This window comes from Neophocaena asiaeorientalis, unplaced genomic scaffold (assembly GCF_003031525.2).
Source record: "Neophocaena asiaeorientalis asiaeorientalis breed wild unplaced genomic scaffold, Neophocaena_asiaeorientalis_V1.1 scaffold598, whole genome shotgun sequence".
Classification (NCBI taxonomy): Eukaryota; Metazoa; Chordata; class Mammalia; order Artiodactyla; family Phocoenidae; genus Neophocaena; species Neophocaena asiaeorientalis.
The window spans coordinates 333,566-360,677 of record NW_020173036.1 but is presented as its reverse complement, the minus strand read 5'-3'; the positions used below and the strand labels follow the sequence as shown (position 1 = coordinate 360,677).

The following is a 27,112-nucleotide window of genomic DNA, read 5'->3' as shown; positions in this document are numbered from 1 at the left end:
AGAGAAAAATTAAACATTAACTAAGTTCTACCACCTATTTGCCAGGCACTGTATGAGAGGATTTTTCAAAATGATTAGAAGGTAGTCCTGACTTTCTAGAGTTTTGTGGACGAGTGATGACAAAGCTAAAAATAGGGTATGAACGAGAGCGTCTGGAACACAGAAGATGAAACAATTTTGTCTAGAGAGTTTTCTTACGACTGAGGATTAGGAGGAAAAGGAGATATCAAAATGGAGACAAAAGTGGAATTCAAAGAATAAGAAGGTAGTTAACAACATCAAAAGTAAAGAACAGAGACGGCCAGCTTTGATCAGAAAGCAATGCTTGGGGGAATAGCTTCAATAAAAATTTAAGATTAGAAGCATAAAAAGCTGAAAGGGAAAGAAGGAAGTTGTCTCCAAATATATCAAGAGAAAATATATATCTGTGTTACTTTGGAAGAATTAGGACAAATGGAAGACACTGTAAGATTTTCACTCAGGGGGCTTCCCTGATGGCGCAATGGTTAAGAATCCACCTGCCAATGCAGGGGACACAGGTTCGAGCCCTGGTCGGGGAAGATCCCACATGCTGCGGAGCAACTAAGCCCGTGCGCCACAACTACTGAGCCTGCGCTCTAGAGCCCGCGAGCCACAACTACTGAGCCCACGTGCCACAACTACTGAAGCCCGCGCACCCGGAGCCCGTGCTCCGCAACAAGAGAAGCCACCGCAATGAGAAGCCCGCACACCGCAACGAAGAGTAGCCCCTGCTCGCCACAACTAGAGAAAGCACGCGCACAGCAATGAAGACCCAATGCAGCCAAAAATAAAAACAAATTAAATAAATGAATTAAAAAAAAAACAAAGATTTTCACTCAGTAGAGCACACCTAACAACGAGAGCCTCACAGGGAGAGCATGGCTGAGGTGCGCGTGGGAAGACCATCCATTTGGAGAACAGGTTACTATTCATAGTAGGGGGCTGGTAGAAGCAAGGTGTGGAAGGGAAGGTTCAAGGTCTCAGCTGAGAGGCCTGGAGGATTGAAAGATGAGAAAAAAAAAGATGGAGAGAAGCTAATCAAAAGGAATGGAATTTAGAGTGAAGTTAAGACATCAATTCCTGTGCAAAACAGAGAAATGCCCAAGTGGAGAAACTCCAGATAATCCTGATCTTTCAGTAAAACAGGTGGGGCATCACCAGTGGTAACAGAAGGCTGCCAGGTGGGGGGACCGAGAACTTCTGAGAGAATAACTAGCCAGGAGGGTTTCAAAACCAACGAATGTAAAGTCATGATGAAATGAAGCACATGTGGCTTTCTGGTGCTGACAGGTGCAGCGGGCAGGGTCTCTGGAACTTTGTCTCCCCCTGCTGAGTGAGAGGAAAACATAAACATTGATTTTTAAAAATCACCTTATAAGTTAGATCCTGCAGCATTAAATGAGCTGCTATGCGAAAACCAAACAGCAGAAAGATGTGGGAAGGGGGCCAGCACTGGGTCATCCCTGTGGGCCACGCTTGCTAGTCTTTTGGGGACTTCCCTGGCCGTCCAGTGGTTAAGACTCCATGTTTCCATTGCAGGGGGCACGGGTTCAATCCCTGGTTGGGGGACTAAGATCCACACGGTGTGGGGGGTGAAAAAAAAATCTTTGCTAGTCTTTTCTCTAAAAGGTTCTTCTCTTAAGTAACCCATCCCTTTATCCAGACGCTGCTTCAACAGCCTCAAAGTGATTGCAGAGATAGGGACCTTTCCCTCAGCCAGGACACAGGCTTGTTTTGAATTTCAAAAGTTCTGTTAAATTATCTTCTCTCCAAGACCTTGTTCACAGAATCATTTTTATGTGAACCCACCTAGTAGAGCAAACAAGGATGAAACCTATCTCACGACTGGGAGCATTTGGGGAAGGGTATCTCTTCAGCCTCTATTTTAGTCACTGCTCCTTCATCCCCCAGCTCCACCCTCCTGGCTCCAGAGCGGTCTCTCTTTATTTTGTAACCCCATTCACATCTTAATCCCATGCAACAAAGGCAAGTTATGTATGCGATTCCTTAGGTATCGTTTTTTTTAATAAAATCCACAGCAAGAGTTAGGTTCCTGAAACTTTCTATGGTGAGCCTAGGAAAACAAACAAAATGCTAAATAAATACGCAAATGTGCACATACACACACACAACCTAGGACTATGGTATACTGATGTCACTCTTCAGGGCCTGATAACAACTATTAGACAAGGTGAAGGCCTTTGAAGTACTTGGATGAAAGGTTTTACCTAAATACAATTATCCCATTACAATCCAGATCAACATTCCCATCCAACAGCGTGGCCTTTTTATCAGTATTTCACTGATGATGAAGTTAAGACAACATCCTTGTGATTAAATGGGATTTAAAATGGTTTCAAATGATTTTGCTACTTGTTATCTAATTTCTGAAAGGGCAAAAGGGAAAAATAAGTTATTTCTTTAATCAGAGGGCAATGGCACGCAATAAAAAGCTGACTAATAGCATTTTAGATATAAGACCGTCATTCAAAGTTAATTAAACATTCATTAGAAGGAAGGGTAAGGGAATTCCTGGCAGTTCAGTGGTTAGGACTTGGTGCTTTCACTGCTGGGGCCTGGGTTCAATCCCTGGTCAGGGAACTAAGATCCCACAAGCCTTGAGGCGTCGCCAAAAAATTTTAAAAAGACGGGTAAGAGCAGGGACCTTGGTCAAGAGGAAAGAGGCAGAGCTGGCTCAGGTGGGCATGGGACATCAGCACCTCCACCAACTCCAGGGCTGGGGGAGGACAAAAGACGTCACAATGCAAGCGTCTGTCAGGTGGCAGATCGTCCTAAGCCTCAGGCAGAAGGACCAGGAAAGAGGGAAGAGATGCTCCTTAAAAAGGCAAACCTGAAGGGGAAGGTGCTGCAGAGAGGGGCCCTGGGGGGCTCTGAGGGGCACTCAGTCCAGCAGCAGGTGCGAGCTGGAGGCAGTTTTAAGACAAAGCTTCGGACTTCCCTGGAGCACCTGCCAATGCAGGGGACATGGGTTCCAGCCCTCGTCCGGGAAGATCCCACATGCCGCGGAGCAACTAAGCCCGTGCACCACCACTCCTGAGCCTGTGCTCTAGAGCCCGCAAGCCACAACTACTGAGCCCGTGTGCCACAACTACTGAAGCCCGTGCGCCACAACTACTGAAGCCCGCGTGCCTAGAGCCCGTGCTCTGCAACAAGAGAAGCCACCGCAATGAGAAGCCTGCACACTGCAACGAAAAGTAGCCCCCGCTCGACGCAACGAGAGAAGAGCCCGCACGCAGCAACGAAGACCCAATGCAGCCAAAAATAAATAAATAATTTTTTTCTTTTTAAAAGCCAAAGCTTCACAGCGTCTGGCAGCCCTGCTCACCTGCAGGACTCTGGCGCTCGGAATTTGAGAGCCTTGCACAGCGTGTACCCTGGAAGGAAGCCCAAGATAAGATTAAAGTCAAATGAGAAGAGGCCGAGTAGCATCACGGAAAAAAACACTGAAGTCAGAAGACCTGGGTTTTGATTCAGTCCTGCTGTCATGTACTAGATGTGTGACCCTGGGCAAACCCATGAGCTTCTCAGAGCCTCAGTTCTCAAATCTAAGGACCACAACCACGGGTCCTCCTACCTTACAAATGCAGTGGGGATAAAAGAGAGTAGTGGATGGGAGGGCATTTTTAAAAGTCATGTACCAGGAATTCCCTGGTGGTCCAGTGGTTAGGCTTCCACTGCAGGGGGCCCAGATTTGATCCGTGATCAGGGAACTAAGATCCCACAAGCCGTGCGGCACGACCAAAAATATAAAAAATAAAATAAAGAAAATCAGGCCAGGGGACTTCCCTGGTGATCCAGTGGTTAAGACACCATGCTTCCATTGCAGGGGGCACGGGTTTGATTCCTGGTCTGGGAACTAAGACCCCGCATGCCACGCGGTGCAGCCAAATAAATAAATAATAAAATAAACTTGTTTAAATAAAGAAAAGAAAAGGAGGCCAGGAAGATGAGAAGCTTAAAAAAAATAAAGAGAAAGTTGTGTACACACATGAAGCATTGGTGGCTCAGGCACAGAACTCCCTTTCAAATATTAGTCTTGATGTACATGTACATATGTATATATTTATATGTGTGTGTATAGTTAAATGTAACACATAATTACATATATATATAGTCACCTAGAATTACCTGTAACACATATATAACCATTTAAGTGATTTGTATTATCTGTGTTCACATATATAAATTTCATACTGAATCTGATTTATTCTGGATATATGCTGGAACAAACCTGGTCACCAGAGGGACTTCTCTGGGTAACACAGTGGTTAAGAATCTTCCTACTAATGCAGGGGACACAGGTTCGAGCCCTGGTCCAGGAAGATCCCACATGCCGTGGAGCAACTAAGCCCCCGAGCCACAACTACTGAGCCTGTGCTCTAGAGCCCGTGAGCCACAACTACTGAGCCTGCGTGCCACAACTACTGAAGCCCGCATGCCTAGAGCCCATGCTCTGCAACAAGAGAAGCCACCGCAATGAGAAGCCCGTGCATCACAACGAAGAGTAGCCCCCGCTCACAACAACCTAGTGAAAGCCCGCACGCAGCAACGAATACCCAATGCAGCCAAAAGTAAATAAATAAGTAAATAAATAAAAACCTGGTCACCAGAAAGGTCAGGGCATTTAAGGAAAAGCAAAAGGAAGATGTGCCTGAAAGTACAGAGGCCACAAGGGAAGATAACAGCTGTCTTGATTGATGGTTGCTGTGACCTTGGCCATGGAGTTGACTCTTTCATGCTCACAATTTAACTGAGGAAACAACAACTTAACCAGAAACAACCAGAGAACAAAATAAGGCAGTAAAATCACTCGGCCTGGGCAGACTGCACGGTCTATGTAACGACTCTAGAATTTTAAGGAAAGGAAAGAGCATTAGAAGTGGGGTAATCAGGAAAAGCTCCATGGAGATGAACATATACACTCTACTATATATAAAACAGATAACCAACAAAGACCTACTGTACAGCACAGGGAATTCTACTCAATATTTTATAATAACCTATAAGGGAAAAGAATCTGAAGAAAAAAATATATATACGTATGTGTAACTGAATCACTTTGCTGTACACCTGAAACTAACACAACATTGTAAATCAACTAAACTTCAATTAAGAAAAAAAAAGCAAAGTCCCATGGAGGTAGGACATCAGGAGCTCAGAGGGACAGACAGAACTGGAAGGAAGAGGATGGGCCAGGTGAAAACACGCAGCAGGAATAAAGACAGCAGCCTGAACAACATGGGGTTTCTTCTGTAGCAGCAAGCTCGCCCTTCACTGTGGCTTAGTTCTCCAGGAGAGCTGATACGGCTACTGAAGAGCCTGAGGAGAGGACAATGCATTCTCTGCCCCACGGCCTGGCCTGATAACCTGGCCATTTACTGTGGGAGGTGGTGTCATGTTGTAAAGCAAGGGGAAGAGCCACATGCAGGGTCAGGGAGCCACACTCCACTCGGCCCCCCTCCACTCCTTTTCCTTCCACCTCTTCCAACACGATCAACATTTACGCAGCACCAACCATTCAAGGAACTAGGCATTGGAGAAAAAGACCAATAATCAGGGCTTCCCTGGTGGCGCAGTGGTTAAGAATCCGCCTGCCAATGCAGGAGACACGGGTCCGAGTCCTGGTCCGGGAAGATCCCACATGCCACAGAGCAACTAAGCCCGTGTGCCACAACTACTGAGCCTGCGCTCTAGAGCCTGCAAACCACAACTACTGAGCCCACGTGCCACAATTACCTAAGCCCGCGCGCCCAGAGCCCATGCACCACAACGAAGAGCAGCCCCCACTCACCGCAACTAGAGAAAGCCTGCGCACAGCAATAAAGACCCAATGCAGCCAAAAAAAAAAGAAGACCAATAATCACCTTGGGGAGTTAGATATAAAAACAGGTTAGACTGAAGCAGCTAAGGACCAAATAAGTAATATTGCTATTGCTACCAAAAAAGGCGAGACGATGGGGGGCTAGTAAGGCTGTGGCTGGAAAATGGTTTCTTGGACTAGATGGTGCTTGTCCAAGTCTTGAGGAAAAATTAAGATTCAGAAAGCAGAGAGTTAAGAAGGGGTATTACAGACCAGAACTGTGAATCAACACTAGAAGGTAAACACTACAATGTGAATATATTAATACTTAACACTACTGAACTGTATACTTAAAATGGTTAAGACGGTACATTTTATGTTACATGTATTTTACCACAATTAAACATTTTTTCATTTAAAAAACCAAAAAAAAAGAGAAAATAAACCAAAACACAGGTGCTTCCCAAAAAAATGTAAACTGATATGAATACACACTGCCATTTGTAGTCAATAAGCTAACCAGTCTGATTTTGTAGGTTCGTGTAGAGAGACATCAGGAGATTCGGTAAAGAAACAAACTGAGGGACTTCCCTGTTTGTCCAGTGGGTAAGACTCCGTGCTCACAATGCAGGGGGCCCGGGTTTGATCCCTGGTTGGGGAACTAGATCTCGCATGCCGCAACTAAGACCTGGTGCAGCCTAAATAAATAAATATTTAAAAAAAAAAAAAAAAAAAGAAAGAAAGAAACAGACTGAAGGTGGATTGTAGGAAACCTCAGGCTAACAGATGGCACTTGATTCTCTCAACGAAGGTTTCTAACTTTGTGGTCTAAGGACGGGCTTCAAGTTTTGGCCTGTGAACACCCTGTAATAAACCTTGAAAGTTTGTTCACAGGTGCATTTTGATCTGGGGAGAGGGCAAATGGCTGTCAGATTCTCAAAAGGGTTTATGACTTAGAAAATTTGAAAACCATTCATAAAGCCAATTGGCAGTGTGGTCTGGGTGGGGATGGGACAGGGGTTGAGGTTACATAAGTTGAGCTCACTTCCCTTGAGACTTGCAGTTAACTAAACACCAGATAGTATTATATAAATGGATGCCCTATCTCTCTTTAGTACTTAACAGAGCTATTGTTAGGTATTAAGAACAGCTCATCTGGGAAAGCTGGTGACCCCTATTGGAAACTAGCAGAGGGTGAGCAGAGAAGAGAACCCAGTAAAAGATAGGAAATAAGAAGATGCAATACATTAAAATGCCATAGAAGCCAAAGAAAAAAAGTCCTGGAGAAGATGAAGTGGTTACCGGAGTCAAGTATAAGAGGAGGATTAAGAAAGATAAGCAATGAGGAAAAAAAGATATCTAAGTTCTATGACCTTCAGTTGTACGGTTTCTGGAGAGCGATGCAAAAAAGCTCATAGGTTAAGGGTAACATATCCAAACTAGGAGACTGGGAGAGCAAAGGAAAGTGCTATAATTATGACGTGATAATTATGTCAGAACATCAGGCATAAACCAGGAGTGTCCTGGACGAATAGACATACAGTTAGTTACCTAGTTGAGGAGGAAGTTAGTAGCACAGCCAGGAGGGCAGCAGATACCATCTGTTAACTCAAAGGATTTGGCTGTGAAAAGGAAAATAGGACGTAAGTCAGAAGAACTAGTAGGGATAAGAAAAGGCTTTATCAGTTACCTATGTGGGAGGAGGGAGGACTTCTGATGTTGTAAAGGAAAGGGAAGGAGTGGACAAGAGCATCCTGTACCCTCCATCTCGCTAAACTTCACAACGCACACAGGGAGTCCTCAGACATTTCTTGTATGAATGTTGACTGGGACACCAGCCCTCCAGGAAGCGGCAAAGACTAGAATAAGCAGGAGTGGAGAGGGGCCTCTCTCCCTTTGAAACTATATGGAAGGAGAAAAGAAAACACCATATGACAAGAAAAGGCAGGCCAGAGTGCTGTATTTCAACCTAGTGAGTATCGGAGGATCGAGGTGTCAGAGAAGAATGCTTTTCCAAACTGGCCTTCACTATGGCCTTTTCTTCAAGGGAAAAAAAAAATAAGAAAGTTAACTCTTAGGAGTTCTTTAAAGCTAACATGTATGTAGACTGCCAGAAAGAGAATAGGAAATATACCCATAGTGCAAGATATAATTTCATTCAGTGTTGAGCAGTCGTTTTATTTATAATTTCATTTCAGGTACAACTTGGCGGCTACAGAGAGGTCAGAGGAACACCTATCCAGCTAAGTTTAAACTTGAGAAAGAAAACAATGGTTGGTGTCAGGATACGAAGATGTGACCACACTGATTACGTAGGGGGAGAGGAAACTCTCAGCCAAATGTCAGACAGGGGCTAAATAATCAAAATGGGGTTCATCTAGAGATGATTCTTAAATTACAACTAGGCAGCTCATCCAAACTCAGCACAATCTTACACAAAGGGGAAGGGAAGGCTTTCACAGAATGTAGTAGAAATAGACCTGTACAATCTGGCAACACTGTAGGGTCAGTGAATAGTCACCAGGGAACACTCAGTAGCAGGAAATTGCAAGGCATGAGTCACATTCTACAGCGCGGAGCTCACGGTATAGATAAAATAACCAGGTGGACAGATATTTATTATAAAAGTCAGTTTATTTCCCTTTCTGTGTTTCATATTTTCCCTTTTTGTCAGTAATGAGCAATTAACTGATTGGAAATCTGCTTGATTAAATAACATTAACAAGTTCATAAACGCACCACATTTGAGAGTATAAAGCAAGAGGTTGAAAAATATTCCCTAACCCAATGCAAATTAGGCAGCCCTCAAAATTGCACAGTTTTCACCTGTTACCTTCCATAATTTAAAATATATATACAGTATGACCTTAAAATATTGATAATTAGTATAGAATTCACAGCCTTGAAGACATATATTCTACAAACTTCTAAAGAATAGATACCTAGACACACCTCAGGCCCTAGTAATCCATTAATGTGATTCAAGGTCACATACTTAACACTTACAGGGCCAAAAGGTCCTTCTTTTTTCTCTAATTCTAGTCTTCTGCTGAGGTAATGCAAGGAACCCAGCTGCGACAGAGATCAATCCTCTGAAAATAGGGCTAAGCACATTAGCTTCCTAGTGGATCCTAAAGTTCCCAGAGAACAAATCTGGAGTTGAGTACTTCAGTTGTAAATTACACACTGGCATGTTCACAATTGAGGTACCTTATGGTCCTTGAAAGGAAGACTAAAGACTTCCAGGAGCCAAAGGGAATTCTGAATGAAGACGGAGGAGAAGAAGTTGACAATCACTTGAAGATACTTCTGCTTCTGGAGCTGAACGACTTTAGAGCAGATACAGAGTGACTGAGCCAATCAGCATGTAGTGTGATTTTTCCCACCGTGGTTAACAAAGGGATCCTCTGTCCAAGCAGGCTTACGCTGGACCCAGCTAGAGTGCTTTATCCGGATTTGATGCTTCAGAGATGAGGCACGCTCTGCAAACTCATGACCAAAGCAAAATGCAACGATCCTTTCTATTCGTGGAGCACGTCACTGATACAAACCATGCCTGACTGCCTTGTGGTCACTCGGCTTTCCAGACTGGAGAACTTGGGTCCAAGTCCAATACAGCATTTACGGTTAAAGGAATAAACCTCCACAGGCCAACAAAGACACTGGCAGATTCATAGGCCATTCAGTACATTCATGAAACAACAGCGATAAAAATCATTAACAATAATTCCTGTAGTGTAGAAAAATAGCCCAGCCTTCACTCTGGTCAGCATCTCCGGTGGCTGACACTGTTGAAAGAGGCTTGACAATCTGAGGTTATACTGGAGCTCTTAAGACAACCCCAAAATAAGGTGAATGAAAAGAAATAGTCCTGATATTCTTGTTCTTTTGTGGGCACCAGTCACCCACTCAATATGCGAGCTTCTCGTCTTTGCATAAGATAGCATATTTCCCTCACTATTAATGGTGAAATAAATAGAATTGTGCAACTTGTCTGTGAAGAGAAAAAAGCATTGAACATGCAGTGACAAGTTAATTAATTCTGTTAGAGCATCATGTTTTGAACATAATAATGAATTTGGACAATTACATTCTTTTTGACTTCGTACAAGGACAACTCAATCTTTAATGAATTAGAAAATGATTTTGAAAATTACAGTTAATATTACAAAATACTTAATGTTACATTACAGTCTCCAAAAAAAGAACTAAGGTACACAGATTAAATAACTCGTAGGTAGGGCAGAAAATTGATACTGGAGCTCAGATTTAAACAGTGTTTCTTCTAACAGATTCAGTTTTCTTTCTATTACATTTCTAGTATGATCATACCAACAGGTTCATCAGGAGATACTTCCCTCTACTCAGAAGTAGATGACCGAGTTATACGGCCCAGTCTGTAGAAGCTGGAGGGCACTCAGGCAGAAGAAAGCATCCTTTGTGATAGCAGAGTACATAAGCCTTAAGGCAGCTCCAGGGGATTCCAGGTGCTGAGCTATCCCAAAGGCTCCTTGGATAGGCTGGAGGACAGCATCTAGACTTGGGCAATGGAGGCTGCCTCCAATTAGGATGCCCTAGATTTAGGGACAGGATACTGAATGCATCCCCTGGTGAACGAAGCCATCACCAGACTCTCAAGTAGACCTGTCTTGAGCACCGTCTCAATATGTGATAAGAGTATGTCACATGCTTATTCAAAAGAGAGCAATGTTTTAAAAGCACAAGGCCTTATTCTGTATTGGCTGTTTCCCAGAAAGTATAGAGTTCCAGCCAAGAATGTCGAAGGCACAACAGATATTTTCTCAAGAGACTCGAGGTTCATTTTAGAACTTGCACACCACAGTGTTAATTACAGCAATGCTTCTTTTTTAACCCTATGTGGCTTGGCATACACATTTCCTTCAGAATTCCCAAATTATATTTAGCAGACAGAGAGTACTCTGGAAGAGTACCCTGATTAATGGTTGGGGGTATAAGCCTCTCTTCGTTTTTTCTGGAATTATAAATGACAATACTCATTAGACTCAGGTCAAGGGCAAACTAACAGCCCTTTCCTTCCTTGAAAAATGAATGTGTCTTTCAGAATAATAAAATGTTACTTTTCACAAAAGAATCTTTAAAAGCGGTCAGCAGTTTTGTTGGTTTAAGAAGTGATTTAACCATAAAAAGAAATGAACTATTGATACATGCAACAACATGGATGAATCTCAAAATAATTATGCTGACGGAAAGAAGCAGACAAAAATACATAGTGTATGATTCCATGTATATAAAACTCAAGAAAACGCAAGCTAATCTATAGCAACAGAAAGTGCTCAGTAGTTACCTGGAGAGAGGTGGGATGGTGGAGAGGCAAGAGACAGGGATTACACAAGGGCCATGAAGAAACTTTTGGGAGTGATGGATACATTTACTGTCCTGATCGAGATGATGGGTTCACAGACATGCATGCACATACGTTAAACTGTACGAAATTTTACTTGTTAAATATATGCAATTTATTTTAAGTCAATTATTCCTCAACAAAAAAAACTACTTTGCGTGTAAAAAAAGTGATTTAAGTAAATGCTTTGAACTAATTTAATTTAAAAACTACTAGTTTAAAAAAAACAAAAAGGGCACACACTTACCATAAGAATGAAAAAGTAGAAAACCCACATCCATCCTAGGTTGTCCTGGATCAAAGACACTAAATACTAAAAGGGAGAAAAAGAAATCACAATATAATCCTTTATAAAATAATAAACTGAAGTAGCTAAAAAGTAGATTAGGGCTTCCCTGGTGGCGCAGTGGTTAAGAATCCGCCTGCCAATGCAGGGGACGCGGGTTCGAGCCCTGGTCCGAGAAGATCCCACATGCCGCAGAGCAACTAGGCCCGTGGGCCATAACTACTGAGTCTGTGCTCTGGAGCCCACGAGCCACAACTACTGAAGCCCACGCGCCTGGAGCCCACGCTCCACAACAGGAGAAGCCACTGCGATGAGAAGCCCGTGCTTCAAAGAGTACTACTGCAACAAAGAGTAGCCCCTGCTCACCGCAACTAGGGAAAGCCCACGCACAGCAACGAAGGCCCAATGCAGCCAAAAATAATAAATAATAAAATAATTTTTTAAAAAAAAGTAGATTAAACATATCTCTTCTAGAAAATAAAAAGGAGTTAGGATTTGTATAGTGTTTTGCAGTTTGCAGAGCTCTTGCATATACATGCTCCTATTTAAGCTTTATTGACACCCTTCATTTGGTAAGCTGGCACAGTCCAAAATCTGTGTAACAGAAGGCACAAGTCCAGGAGGTATATTTTTTTTCACTTTTCTATTAAGAGAGGATGATGGGGACTTCCCTGGTGGCGCAGTGGTTAAGAAACCACCTGCCAATGCAAGGGACACGGGTTTGAGCCCTGGTCCGGGAAGATCCCACAAGCCATGGAGCAACTAAGCCCATGTGCCACAACTACTGAGCCTGCGCTCTAGAGCCCGTGAGCCACAACTACTGAGCCCGCGCACCTAGAGCCCGTGCTCCACAACAAGAGAAGCCACCTCAGTGAGAAGCCCATGCACTGCAACGAAGGGTAGCCCCCACTCGCCACAACTAGAGGAAGCCCGTGTGCAGCAACGAAGACCCAACGCAGCCAAAAATAAATAAAATAAAATAAATAAATTTATAAAAAAAAAATTAAGAGAGGATGATGAACAGCCTCAAGTCACTTCCATTTAATCAGTCCTTCTTCCAGTGAATGGTACTATAATTGATGCTTTTAAAAATAGTTCGTCTCCGCAACTTTCCTGGTGGTCCAGTGGCTAAGACTCCACGCACCCAATGTAGGGGGCCTGGGTTCGATCCCTGGTCAGGGCACTAGATTCCACGTGCCACAACTAAGAGTTCGCACGCCGCAACTAAGACCCGATGCAGCCAAATAAATAAATAATTTTTTTTTAAAGTTTGTCTTTTAAGTATACCACTCATTTTTCAATTACACTATTTGCTCATAGGATTACTGTATGACTTTGACACTCTACAGCACATTCTTTTATTTTCAATTAATAAAAGGTATCCAATAGTTTTTAACCCGTGCTCTTTTAAAAAAAAAAATACATGTAACACAAAGCTTGCCATTTTAACCATCTTTCAGTGTACAACTCAGCAGCATCAAATACATTCATGATGTTGCACAACCATCACCACTACCTATTTTCAAAATTTTTCATCACCCCTAACGGAAACTCTGCACCCATTAACTCTCTGCAAGAACTCTCCATGGCCCCTCTCCTCAGCCCCTGATAAACTCTAATCTGCTTTCTGTCTCTATGAATTTGCCATTCAAGATATTTCATGTTAAGTAGGATCACACAATATTTTTGTGTCTGGCTTATTTCACTTAGCATAATGTTGTTAAGGTTCATTCATGTTGTAGCATGTATCAGAACTCCATTCCTCTTTATGGCTAAATAATATCCCATTGCATAGATATACCACACTTTGTTTATCCATTCATCTATCAACGGACACTTGAGTTGTTTCCACCTTTTGGCTACTATGAATAACGCTGCGGTGAACATCGGCAAACAAATATCTGAATCCGTTTTCAATTCTTTGGGGTACAACATACCTAGGAGTGGAATTGCTGGGTCATATGGTAATTCTATGTTTAACTTTTTGAGGAACCACCATAGTGTTTTCTACAGTAGCTGCACGATTTTACATTCCCACCAGCACTGTATGTGAATTTCTCCACATCCTCACCAACACCTGTTACTCTTTTCTTTTGTTTTAACTACAGCCATCCTAATTAGGTGTCAAGTGGTAGCTCATGTTTTTGCTTTGCATCTCCCTAAGGATGCTGAGAATCTTTGCAGGTGCTTACTGACCCCTGGTATATATCTGTCATGAGGCGTCGTCCCTATGTTTCCTTCTAAGGGCTTTATTAAGTCCATATTAAGTCATGGAGTTTGGGATTTCATACCTCAAGCAATAGAAAATCATTCAAAAATCAACATGGCGGGGGAGTGAGTAAAGCTAGCTATGTTTTAGTCCTGGTCCTGCTTCCCAAACCATGAAAGTCAACCTAATGCTGACCCATGTTCACAGACAGGGATCATAACACTGGCAGGCATTCTAAATGAAAAGAAACTCCTTGAAATGCTAATTACAATATACCCATTTGATTAATGAAGAAAACATTAGTTGGGAAGGAAAACTTAAAATACAGTTATTTCAGAAAAGGATGCCCAATACCCCTTATATGAAGACATCTGAACAGGTGGCCAATAGCATTTTTTTAGTTCCTACTCCAGGACAAATTTCTCCTACCTTTGCTAAGTTTGTTTTTCCTTTAGTCTCAGAATCAAATATGCTAACACACTGATCCTATAAATCATTCATTCTACAATCATTCCACAAATATCTGAATGTCTACTGTGTGCCAGGCACCGTTCCTGGTACCAGGGCTACAGTAGAACACAAAACAAATAAAATGCAGCCCTCGTGAAGCTCACCTTACAGTGGGAGACACAGACATTAACAAATAAATGTGTAATATATGGCTGGGTGGAGACCAGCATTAAGATGGTGTATCTCCCTCAGTATTTGCTCTTGCATTAACCACTAGCAGTCGGATACCACTGATCCACCCCCATTAAGCAGCAATCTTCAAGGCCATTTAATGACCTCAATGTCAAAACTACAAGCCTTTTTCCTTCCATTCTCTTTCTCCTGACCTCTCTACCTCTATGATCTGAGTAACACCCCTCCTCAAATTCTGGCTTCCTGTTTCTGTAACCATTGGACATCCTCTGAGGTTTTGCCTATATTTTCTTTCCCCATTAAACATCACATCACTTCCACGGTTTCAACCATTTTATCCACGCAGTTGATTCTCAAATCCACATTTTGCAAAATCCACATTTTGCAATGACCTAGAGTAGTATACCCTAGGCGAGGCATGACTCATGACTGTCCCAGAGAAGGGATGCCTTTCTGAAGCTCAATGTAAGCAAAAAAGAGCGATTTGAATAGTTCTGATTACCTAGAGTAGGCCAATCTTAGCCCAGAAGATCTCAAACTTTAGAGTGCATAAGAATCGTCAGGAAGGCTTGCTGAAATACAGATCCCCAGGCTCTCACTCAGCAAGTCTACAGTAAGCTTAGTGTTCGGTACTTTAATGAACCCCCAGATGATTCTGGCATAAGACATTTATGAACCACCTTTTGAGACACAGTTGTAGGAAGCAGAGTAAGCGACTCAGGGCAGCTGCAGAGTCCATGGCAATTTCTGGCAGGGATCCACGGGAAGAATGTGTGTACGTGTGTGTGTCTGGTAGGGGGAGAGAGGCAGGGCCTGCACGTCAGGTGTGGGGTAATGAGAAGCATGTGTCTCATGGCCTCCTTGGAGTGCCAAGTTCAGGCTGGAAGAAAGGAGTGGCGGGCTGGGACTGGAGAATCTGTCTTATGAGGTGTTAGCTTCTTTTCAGACAGGAAGAATCTAGAGGTAAAGGTGGAAAGAAGGAACTGATAAATGTAGAGCGACCTTCCACACTAGGTCACATCAGCTGGACCTCAGAGACTGAAAACCCAAGGCTTTCAGTACAGTGCGCTACAGCACAAGAGTGCCACCCTACTGTGGCCCAGGGGGTGGGGCTAAACTCTGCCACCGCTGAAGAACTGCTGAGCACTCCATGTCAAGCCCTCCCCTGCTCTCTCACCTGGCCCACTGCAGCTCCAATGCTCCCGGTTCCATCAACTATTCCTGTGACGGTCGCCAAAGCCTCAGTGCTGCCTTGGATCAGCTCCTGACGACCCAGGTCCGCAGAAATAGCAGAGCTAATCATATTAGAAGGTCCACCAATAAAAAATCCTGAAGTCATAAACAGAACAGGTTCTTATTAAGACACTATTTGTAACAACGCTAGGAATCTACTGAATAAAGCAAACTCTTAATCCCAATACTCCAATCAGTATGTTGGAGAGAAACAAAAAGAGGGGAAAAAAATAACCAATAAAAATGGAAACTCCCCCAGATAGTAACATCTTCAAACTAGTTAGCATCCACTTTTCTCTAGAAAATAGAGTGAACACACAGCTTTCTAATCCTGTGAAGTGCACATGCATTGACAACTAACTGCACTAGCTTGTCAAATTCTCTTATGATAGAGGTGCAGCGCAGAGCATCTGACTGCCCAAATTCAACCAAACGTATTGAAAAAAAAGAGACAGGAGAAAAAGCGATTTCAGTGGCGTAGGGGGTTCCATCGGCCACTGCTCGCGGTGAGGCTGTCCAAGGACTGAGCGGGAGTTGGCCCATGTGACTCTGTCCATGAGGCTGCATCAGTCCCACGTGCCTCATAGAGCAGGAGCAGCTCCCACTATCCTATGATCTCAAGTTGAAAAATAAGAATTCTTCTATAACACGGTCCCTAATTGCACTCAATTGTTTCACCTGGGGCTCAAGTGAAGAAATTCTGACCAATTCCAACACAGGAGGAAAAACTAGCTATACTGGACCTTTTGAAAGCTGGTGAATTGGTTTCCAATGCGGCATCTTCCTAAGCCACTTCCACAAGTAACATGAGCGGGTGGGGCAGCAATCAAAAATCTTAGGAAACCTCTGTCAAAAGGGACTGCCTCTGTCACGACAGGACTGAGGAGGTCACACGAGAGCAGAGAAGCAGGATCTGAAGGAGGCATCTTTCCTTTTTACCTTCTGAGTTCTCTATAATTGTGGTTTTAGCATTATTCAAATTGAAGGAGAAATCAGTTTCCTCTTTTCCTTTTTCCTTACAGAGGAACAGTACAGTGAAATGGAGCCTGTGCCATACCTGTGACAGCCATCAGAAGCGCATTGATGGACTTATCATTTGGAGAACCTGTGAGGAAAGACACAGACACAGAACAACGATCTGAGGAGCGCATTACGTGTGCCTCCCCCCAACAGTACACACAGATCTGGGCCTGGATCTCCGTGACCTCACAGATCGCTCCCAGGGACAACAAGCGCATACAGCTCCATCACCACCTCCCCCAGGTTTTATTTGTAATGTCTGCTTCTTGCTGGTGCTCAAGCTAATGTGACTTCTAAAAGCTTACAGGAAAACTCTACTTCTATCTCAGCAGCATCTTAAGGGACATATACCAAACCTACTAATTACCATCTTTCCTCTTTTGAAATCTTGTCCCTTTTATTGTTTTATTGGCTCTAATGCTGCCACTCTGGAGCCTACCCTTGAACAAAGCATATACACTCCCAAGCAAGCTTTTAAACAAACTAACAAAGCAGAAGAGACGCCAGTTTCCTTCCCAACACAAATAAAACTATGTGATACTTTTAGCGGCATTTACAGGACAATACAAAGGTCCCATATTATGCCTTTGTGGCTGGTCTCAACTATCCCCCCAGGGTTGATCACTGACTCAAGGCAAATAAATGCCTTAGTCCTAAGAGATGAGGAAAACAGTTTAATTGCAAGGGAATACTCACGACTATATCCAACAAGGGACCCGATGGCCAGAAGTAGACTGAGAGCTAACACTGGGGCTCTCTTCTGTAGAACATCAGAGATGAAGCCTTGCAGAGTTCCACCTTCAAGCACAAAGAGTGAAACCCAATCAAAATGTCTAATTTAGCTCAGTTACCTGACTCTTGCTTACCGCATACCCTCCACCTGCGATCAGGATCCTAACACTGGTCCATCCAAAAAGAGAGCTGGCTCTCCTAAAACATTTCCTCCGTAATTTCCTTTTAGAAAGGTTACCTGACTATTAACTGTCATGATGGCTGATGGGGACGGGACACCACAAATAAGGGAAAATCATCAAAACTACCCCACTGTTCCTTGCTGTTTTTCCTTCTCCAACCAGCTGTGAAGGCTTTTCTGCTTTTTATTTTAAAAGATAATTAATTAAGGACTGTGCTTCATCGGCTATTAGTAGTAGTGAACATAAATATTCACTAAAATTAAGTGCAGCAATCATGGTTTGGTAGTAACTAATAGGTCAAGACGTTTAAAAGAAGTGATGTGGATCCTTGAAGCAACGCAGTCACATTTAGATGCATTCCTACTTGGAGTCTAGGGGCAGTGGGACACCTGGTACACCCTCATGAGAAGTACGTGCAGGTCTAAAGGCAGCAACCTCACCTTGGCTCTGGATCTAAGAATAAGGGCACACAAGTTCAAATACAGCAACAGTATATCACCTAAGGATACACTGTGCTTTCATGCGCTCAGGGCAGTTTAGTCTTTCCACACTTCTAAATGTAAACATTACAAAAAGGATATTAAGGTTCTGCCATAGCCATATAAGCAGTACCCACTAACATGCAATCTGTACATATGTCTGATTTTAAAGTTTCCTACTTCCTTGTTTACACTTCCAGTTAGAACAAAAGGTCACTGTTAAAATCTGCTGTGGGGCTTCCCTGGTGGCGCAGTGGTTGAGAGTCTGCCTGCCAATGCTAGGCGACACGGGTTCGTGCCCTGATCTGCGAGGGCGTGGAGCGGCCGGGCCCGTGAGCCACGGCGCTGAGCCTGTGCATCCGGAGCCTGTGCTCCACAACGGGAGAGGCCCGCGTACCGCAAAAACAAACAAACAAACAAACAAAAAATCTGCTGTGTACAATGAAGCAATTGCAAAACAAAAAAATTAATCCCTGCTATTATTCCTACCTTTATGATCTGACAATCAATACACTAAGCTAGTATGTTTCCCTTCTTTGGCTGCGGTGTGGTACATAAAATGAACACGTTCACATCCTAACTTGAATCTCTGACATACAATTTGCTTTACAGCTAAGCTATCGCTGAAAGTGTACAAAGGGGTTACACTTAAAGGGATCAGAGAGAGACATCCCTGCACTTCCCAAGACAAAAGAACTGATCCATCAACAAAGGACTGAGAAAAAAGAGCCCTATAAATCACAGGGCTGCCATAGGCTAGGTCTTCTTTTCTAAGGACTTTCTTTTTTTAGGAGTTTGGCTATTTACTCATAGGACAGTTTAGGAAAAATAGCTGTGGAATAAGTAATAAAACTTTAAATGATGCCAGATTTCATAACCCAGTAAAATATGACTAGTGACTAATTCTTATTACAGAAAAAGATGTATCACTGGCCTTACCTATAATTCCTCCAACATCGTACCAAATGGACAGCTTGTCGGCTTCAGCCTCCTTCCATCCGAAGTTATTACTCGGATAAAAGGGCAACCAGAAGAAGAAGGAGTAATTCACTAACTTCAAGCAGGCATAGGCCAGTGAATACTATAGGGAAAAACATCCAACTACCAGTAAGGAGCAAACGGCACAACATAACTACCATGTAAATGTAATTAAACAACAAAACAGAACAGAGGAGTTTGGGGCGAATAGTACCTGATTTTCAAATTAAATGTTTCTACAAATTCCTATTTGCCTGACTTTACCCAGTCTCCCTCTTCTCTTCATCCCCCCTTAGCGTCTAGAAAGGCAGTACAGTAGGCCTTGGGATAAAAAACACATAGGACTACTCCTTAATTGTCCCCCCACTTTCTTCTTTCAGTTCTCTGGTAGAAGCAAACCAGTGTTTTGAACCTGCAAGGTAGGGCACATACTCATATTTCTTTATATAGATAAAAATAAAAGGTATTCATGCCACTGACTAGCACTAACCATACGCAAACGAATCCAGTAACATCACAGCCTTTATTGCAAGCAGCCAGGCTTTTTTGGCTCTACTTCCTGTGAAGTTAACATTATGGACAATGCAAAGCAATGGGACTGGACTACGGTTCCAAGGTCTTAAGAAAAGCATCAACATGAAAACTACTTTCACGCTGTAGTTTCCACAAGCTTTGAGTCAAAAGTGAAAGAACAGGATCGTCATGGGTCTTGTGGCTCTAGGTTGAGGAATGAAAGTTACAGCTGCCTTAAGATGGCAGCGGGGCTGAGAATCCTATATTCAACACATTATTACCAGGAAATCCTGACATTTAGCATCAAAGGAAAAAGGGGGAGGAACAGAGAGACTGACTTCAAAGGGTGTCTGGCTAGTATATTCTTTTCCCTGGAGCTGCCAGTTATTCCCTAGGTATCACTTGTTTGAAAGCAGCTTCCCAGGCCGGGCAGCAGCCACCCCCTAGAGAGCCAAATCCCAATCATGAGTGCATTTTGTCCAGACAGCCTGCCACAAAGACAAAGGAATTAAGTTAACTGGATTTCCTTTACACCCTGCCCGTGGCAGGGAACAATAGCTTGTGAAACACAAAGCAATAGCAAAAGAGGGCCACGTTTAGTCACAACAAATCTAAGTTCTGTCTCAGAAATTAACCTATTACCAGCAGAACATTTTAATAACTACTTTAAAAAATACTGATCATTAGCATAAGAACAGGCCCAAAGGAACTTGCATTTCCCTTGTATTACACATCATCTTTTGGTTGAAGACTTGTGGGAACTTACACTTAAATTTTAACTCACGCTTAAACTATCTTGTTTGTAAATGTCAGTTCTCTTAGCTTGGGGGCAGGTAGAAGGGAACTGGAAAGTATGAAATAGGACAACCTGCAGACTCTGAATTTACTGACGGGTTACGTTCATAAAGCACCATTAAACAATAAAATAAAAAAGGTGCTTATTCACAATACAATAACCCAGTGTTACAGACTCCAGGGAGGACTGGTAGGTTTTCTGTCCATAGGAAGGGGAACTGAGACACGAGGACGGGCTGAGTGACTTACCCCAGGCCTAGTTAATGGGTAAGCTGGCAACATAACCTAAGCCTTTTAACTTCCACTCCCATGCTAGAGCGCCCAAAACACCAAGACAGAAAAACTGCAGCAGAAGGGCTTCAATTTAGACATTAGGAAAAAACCTAACTGTAAAGGTTGCGGAAACACTGGAATGCATTACCAGGAAACGCTGTGGAGTATTCTGCTCTGGACCTTTAACAGAAGGGAAAACTTTTTTTCCCCTAGAATAGTAAGGATATAGGCAAATCAAACAGACCTAACGAACCACTCAAACCTCTCTTGGGCTATTTATAATTCTATAAGACTTCCAACAGGCCAAAAGGTATATATTTTAAAATATCAAATTTGCCTTCTTACTCGAAGGCTAGACCACGGTCAGCAAATTCCAGCTCACGGGCCAAATACGGCCGGGCCCATTTGTTTCATATCGTCCATGGACTCCTTTCCTCTACTGAGTTGAGCGATTGTGGCAGAGACTGTATGGTGCCCCCAAAGCTGAAAACATTTACTAACTGGCTCTGTACAGAAAAGGTTTTGCCAAACCCTGCATTAGATTTCAGATAAAACTTCAAGTGGTGCCAATACAGAAACAAGCTGAGGGCCAATATTCACTATCGCTCTGAACATATATTCCTAAAATAAAGTCTCAGAGAGAAGCGAAATACTTCAAGATGCTTTATCCCAGGCAGAGTTACTATCCCGGCTATAACATCTCACTGGCTGTGGTAAGGAGATTTGAACAGGCTTTACCGCTATAACTCCGGGAAGGCAACAAGCCTGGTAAAAGCTTATCGCCTTGACTTGGGTAATAGTCTTGTCTTCTTGGATTGAATAATTAGGCTCAGCGTCATCTTCATTTTCAGCACCACTAATTAATGGCCTGTGTGAGTCGTCTTCAAAATTTTCTTCGGCCTCAATACCTGGGAGACCTACAACAAGAGTGACATCCATGTTTACAGAGGGTCCTCCAGGTGCCCAGCACTGGGCTAAGTGCTTTGCATGCATCATTACTTACGGGGTCCATGTTATTTTTATTTCCATTTTACAGAGAAGCTACTAAGGTTCAGAGTCCAAGGTCAATTAAGGTCACACAGTTAATGAGCCACAAACCCAGGCCTCTAATTTTCCTTGACCTGGCTTCAAAGCAAAGCTTTTTCAACTACATCACAGTATCTCTCTTACATAATACCAAAAACATCATTAATTACGTGCTCTTAAACTGACATGTCTCTTTAGTATACTCAAAAGATAGAAGAATCATACATCTATCTGCTTCTGTGGTTTCACTTGTACACGTTCTGTATTTAACCACAGATAAGCATCACACTAAATTATTTTTAGGAAGGAAAAGAAATCTGTCTCAAGAAGTGAAATTCGAAATACATCCATGCTAATTTCTAGCCAGCAACTCCATTATAAAACCCATTTGCAAATGATGAGTTTTCCCTGAATCTATAAAAAGGTGAGCCTCACTGCCTCAAACATTTGCAGCTGTGCCAGGAGAGGCCGCAGCGTCAACAGGATACAAACAGCAATACTGCTCCTTGCATTCACTGAAAGGAGCTCACAGTTCTCCTAGGAAGAAAGAGATAGGCTGTTCTGGCCACAGGTTTCTCTTTGCCTATAATAGTAAGACGTTCTGAGTAGAAGAGCAGCTTCTCACCAATTTCTTCGGGTGATACCAAGAGTCCAAAGAAGATGATGATCCCACCAGCAAACTGCACAGCCGCCGTCACCAGAAAGGCATACTGGAGGGGGAAGGGAAAGGTGTTCCTGACGCATCTGAGATGCTCATTAAAGGCACATTCATTAGAGGCACACGGGGGAGGACAGGGCGACTGGAAAGGAAATGAGCGCTGAGCGCCTAGCCTGTGCCAGGCACTGAGCTAAGTGTTTTACTTGTGTTTTCTCAGAAGTTTTTCCCAGGGACTCTATGGGACTCAGAGAGGACAATTAAGGTCCACGGGACACTGAGTGGTACTATTACGATCATGAAATCAGAACTAGCTCCAAAAGTAATACTCCTTACACTACTTGGCCTCCTACAAAAGACAGTATCTGCCCTCAAAGATATTTTCCAGTTGAGGGGATTAAACAGTCCACAAAATAATAGTATAAGGCAGCATGTAGCTGATAAATGAGAAGGCCCAGTCCTAATAGGAAACAAACAGAGGAACTGAATTCAGAAGAAGGAAACAGCTAAAGAGGTTGAAGGAGGGAGACAATGCTTTAGGGAGCAGCTGAAAATCATAGCAATTGACCACCTTTCCTGGCACGGCTGAGGCAAAGGCACCGGGTGGGAGGGAGACGGAAAGCCTTCTGCGTGGTGGGAGCTGAGGGCTTCTGCTGGGGGTAACGGGGAAGAACACTGACTTGGAAAGGTGCTATCCAGATGAAAGACTCAAGAGCCAGGCTGCATCGCTGAATATTATTTTATTTAAGAGTGGAGCCTGATGCAGATAGACAGGTGACAAAATTAGTTTTTCCAGAAGTCAAATCTGGGAGCAGCACGTAGGGCGAACTGAAATTCCCATCTGAGCCAATTAGTACAATCCAGGTGTGAAGCTAAGAAACCTGGGAAAAGGTGAATGTGAACACAGGAAGGACTTCCCACTGGCCCTAACTAGACGAGAATTCTTCAGGAACCAAACACTTGGTGAGCAGCTTAAAAATGGATCTGCTGCTTTTCAAAAGAGCAATTTACTTATTAGGGTTTTGAACAGGCAATAGGTTGACAATGATTCAAGCAACAAAACGTAGAAGATGTATAGTTAAACCCTCCCTCCCATCCCTTCTCCCAGCCATTCAATTCTCATTTTTCCACATATAAGCACTGTTATTTCATTTTTACTTTCCAGAGATTGTTTTGGAAACATACAAGCCAATACAATAGATACTCTTTAATTCTTCCTCCACTTCACACAAATGGCAGCATTCAACACACACGGTTATGACCCTTGCTTTCTTCACTTAACACACCATTGAGCTGTTTCCCTGTCAGGACATTAGGGCTGCATCATTCTATTTCACAGCTGCACAGCATTCCACTCAATAGGAGTTCCTTAGTATAACGATTTCCCTTTTGGTTGACATCTGTTACCAATCTTTTGCTATTACAAATAATGTTGAAGTAAATAACCTTGTAGATGTATCTCTCTGTACATGCTGAAGTATATTCACCAATGGGATTAATTCACAGATGTGGAACTTCTTGGTGAGAGCCATTATAACTTTGATAGACCATACTGACCCCAAGAGGGGTTATTTACTCTCCCATCTGCAATGCCTGTTTTGTCACATCCTCATAAACATGTTACCAAGCTTTGGGGTTTTTACCAATATAGTAAGTATACGGTGTTGTTTCTTTTCTTTGTTTTTTTTACAGTGTAGTTTTAATTTGCATTTCTCTGCCGACTAACACCTAAACTCCATAAGGGTAGAGATTTTTGTCTCTTGGTCAGGGCTACTGCCTTGGGGCACTTAGAGGAGCTTAAAAATATTTACTGAATGAAGGAATAAATTCTGAGTGAAGTGGAATACCCTGTCGTATGTTTACAAGCCATTTCTATTTCCTTTTCATGAACTACAGAGTCAAATACTTTACCTTTCTTTCCGTGTGTTGGTCTTTTTCTTATCAATTTGTGGGCATTCTTCATATATTAAGGAAATTAGCTCTTTATCTGTAACATGAGTTGCAAATACTTTTCCCCAACCGATATGTCTTTAGATTTGGTTGTTTTTCCATGACTAATTTTTTAACGTGTTTGAATTTACCAAGAGTTTGTCCACTCTTAATACAAACCTTGCCCCACCCAGACATAGCTCTAGGTCATTTTAAATGGTCACAGGATTATTTCCTAAAATAGAAAATATATTTATATACTCAAGAAAAAGCTAGAAAGAAACACCTACCTCATAACCATACTGCAGAACGGAAGAAGCTAGACATGCTCCCAAAATATTGCCCACTGAGGCACAGGCACTCCAGAGACCAAAAACAACTCCTCGTCTATGATGGGAACAGTGCAAAACAGAAGACAATAGAATCAGAAGGGATTTTATGTGCAGTTCAAATATACAAAATGGCCAAAATAGTGCAGGTTCGCATTACAAAGAATCAATATTCTATTTTAACATTTTTTTAAAGTACACCCAAATGGCAAAACATCAGGTAGGTCTCTTCTAACTCTAAGATTTTATTATAAGTTCAATTTGGGGCTCACTGAAAAACACCATTAAGAGAATTTAAAAAGACAAGCCACAGATTGGGAGAAACTATTTGGATATCATTTATCTGACAGAAGACTTGTCACTGGAATATAAAGAACTCTCAAAACTCAATAAGGTGAAAAATAGACAATGCAATAAAATGTTAGAGAGTATAAATCTACAATAATCTCAAATACAAAGTTTCTGAAAAAGGGGCAAAAGATTTTAATAAATACTTCACACACAAAAAAAATAAGATGTGGAATTCCCTGGTGGTGCAGTGGTTAAGAATCCGCCTGCCAATAAGCCACAACTACTGAGCCCACGTGCCACAACTACTGAAGCCTGTGTGCCTAGAGCCCATGCTCCGCTACAGGAGAAGCCACCGCAACTAGAAGCCCGTACACTGCAACGACGAGTAGTCCCGCTCACCACAACTAGAAAAAGCCTGAGTGCAGCAACAAAGACCCAATGCAGCCATAAAATTAATTAAATAAATAAATAAATTTATATTAAAAAAAAAAAAGAATCCACCTGCCAATGCAGGGGGTACGGGTTCAATCCCTGGTCCAGGAAGATCCCACATGCCACGGAGCAACTAAGCCCGTGTGCCACAACTGCCTGTGCTCTAGAGCCCGCGAGCCACAACTACTGAGCCCGTGCGCCCTAGCGCCTGTGTGCCGCAACTACTGAGCCTGTGTGCTGCAACAAGTGATGCCCACGCGCGTAGAGTCCATGCTCCGCAACAAGAGAAGCCACTGCAATGAGAAGTCCATGAACCGCAACCAAGAATAGCCCCTGCTCACCGCAACTAGAGAAAGCCTGCGCGCAGCAACGAAGACCCAACACAGCCAAAAAATTAAAAAAATAAAAAATAAATAAGATGCAAATAAGCACAAGAAAAGATGCTCAACATCATCAGACATTAGGGAAATGCAAATTAAAACCACAAGGAGGTATCACTACACACCTACTAGAATAGCTAAAATCAAAACACACTGAGCATACCAAGTGTTGACAAGGATGTATAGCACCTAGAATCATTATACTCTGCTGGTGGGAATGTAAAATGGTTCAACCACTTTAGAAGAAATTGCCAGTTTCTTAAAAAGATAAACACACCCCTATCGTATGATCCAGCCATCCTACTCCAAGGTATGTATCCAAGGGAAGTGAAAGCATATGTCCATACAAGGATTTGTCAACAAATATTCACAGTAGCTTTACTAGTAAAAGCCGAAACTAAAAGCCTGAATGTTCACCAATAGGTGAACAGATAAATTGTGATATAATGGATGATTCCTCAGCTATAAAAAGGAATGAACTATCACTGCAGACATGAATTAATCTCAACGTTACTGTGCCGAGTGGAAGAACACAGTCAAGAAGACACACTGCGTGATTCCATTTATATAAAATTTTAGAAAATTCAGATTAAAGTGACAGAAAGCAAATCAGCGGTTGACTGGAGACGGCAGTGAGAGGGAGGAATTACCAAGGGGCATGAGGAAACTTTGGGAGTGATGGATATGTCATGATCTTAATTGTGATACTTTTACAGGTGCATGCATGCCAAAACTCATCCAACTGTACCCTTTGAACATGTGCAGCATATTGTATACCTCAATAAGGCCATCAAAAAAAAAATGGATATGTGGATGAAGAGTCTGTGGAAGGGAAACTAGCTATTACAATAGTCCTGGAGAAAAACAACTAGCTCTGGACATAGGCAATGGCAGTAGGGCTGCTGAAGAAAGAAAAAGACAAAAAAAAAAAGCAGTTGAGAAAAATTAATTTTTTTAACGTTTAAATTTGTGTATTAGGACTTCCCTGGTAGTGTAGTGGTTAAGAACCCACCTGCCAATGCAGGGGACATGGGTTCGAGCCCTGGTCCGGGAAGATTCCACATGTCACAGAGCAACTAAGTCCGTGCGCCACACCTACTGAGCCTGCGCTCTAGAGCCCGCAAGCCACAACTGTTGAACCCATGTGCCACAACTACTGATGCCCGCACACCTAGAGCCTGTGCTCTGCAACAAGAGAAGCCACCGTAATGAGAAGCCGGTGCTTCTCCGCTCGCCACAACTAGAGAAAGCCCGCGCGCAGCAACAAAGACCCAACACGGCCAAAAAAATAAATCAATAAATACATAAATAAATTCTTTTTAAAAAGTATGTGTTACATTTTAAAAACTAATATTAAAAAATAAATTTGTGGGCTTCCCTGGTGGCGCAGTGGTTGAGAGTCCGCCTCTCAACCATGCAGGGGACATGGATTCGTGCCCCAGTCCGAGAAGATCCCACATGCCGCGGAGCGGCTGGGCCCGTGAGCTATGGTTGCTGAGCCTG

The 27,112-nt window shown here is 42.7% G+C and overlaps 1 protein-coding gene across 2 annotated transcripts in view; it reads right to left on the bottom strand.

The window, feature by feature from the left end:
- Nucleotides 1-8,457: 8,457 nt before the first annotated feature.
- SLC37A3 (solute carrier family 37 member 3) overlaps nt 8,458-27,112 on the bottom strand; it is a 44,419-nt gene continuing 25,764 nt past the window's right edge. For both annotated transcript variants that reach the window (XM_024742500.1, XM_024742501.1), the window contains exons 7-15: nt 24,468-24,564; nt 22,219-22,303; nt 21,306-21,484; nt 18,948-19,089; nt 17,312-17,413; nt 16,653-16,700; nt 15,540-15,691; nt 11,473-11,538; nt 8,458-9,836 (exon numbers count right to left, since the gene is read on the bottom strand). In XM_024742500.1, coding sequence (XP_024598268.1) covers nt 9,744-9,836; nt 11,473-11,538; nt 15,540-15,691; nt 16,653-16,700; nt 17,312-17,413; nt 18,948-19,089; nt 21,306-21,484; nt 22,219-22,303; nt 24,468-24,564 — 964 coding nt within the window. In that variant the 3' untranslated portion in view covers nt 8,458-9,743. The remainder of the gene's footprint in view (nt 9,837-11,472; nt 11,539-15,539; nt 15,692-16,652; nt 16,701-17,311; nt 17,414-18,947; nt 19,090-21,305; nt 21,485-22,218; nt 22,304-24,467; nt 24,565-27,112) is intronic.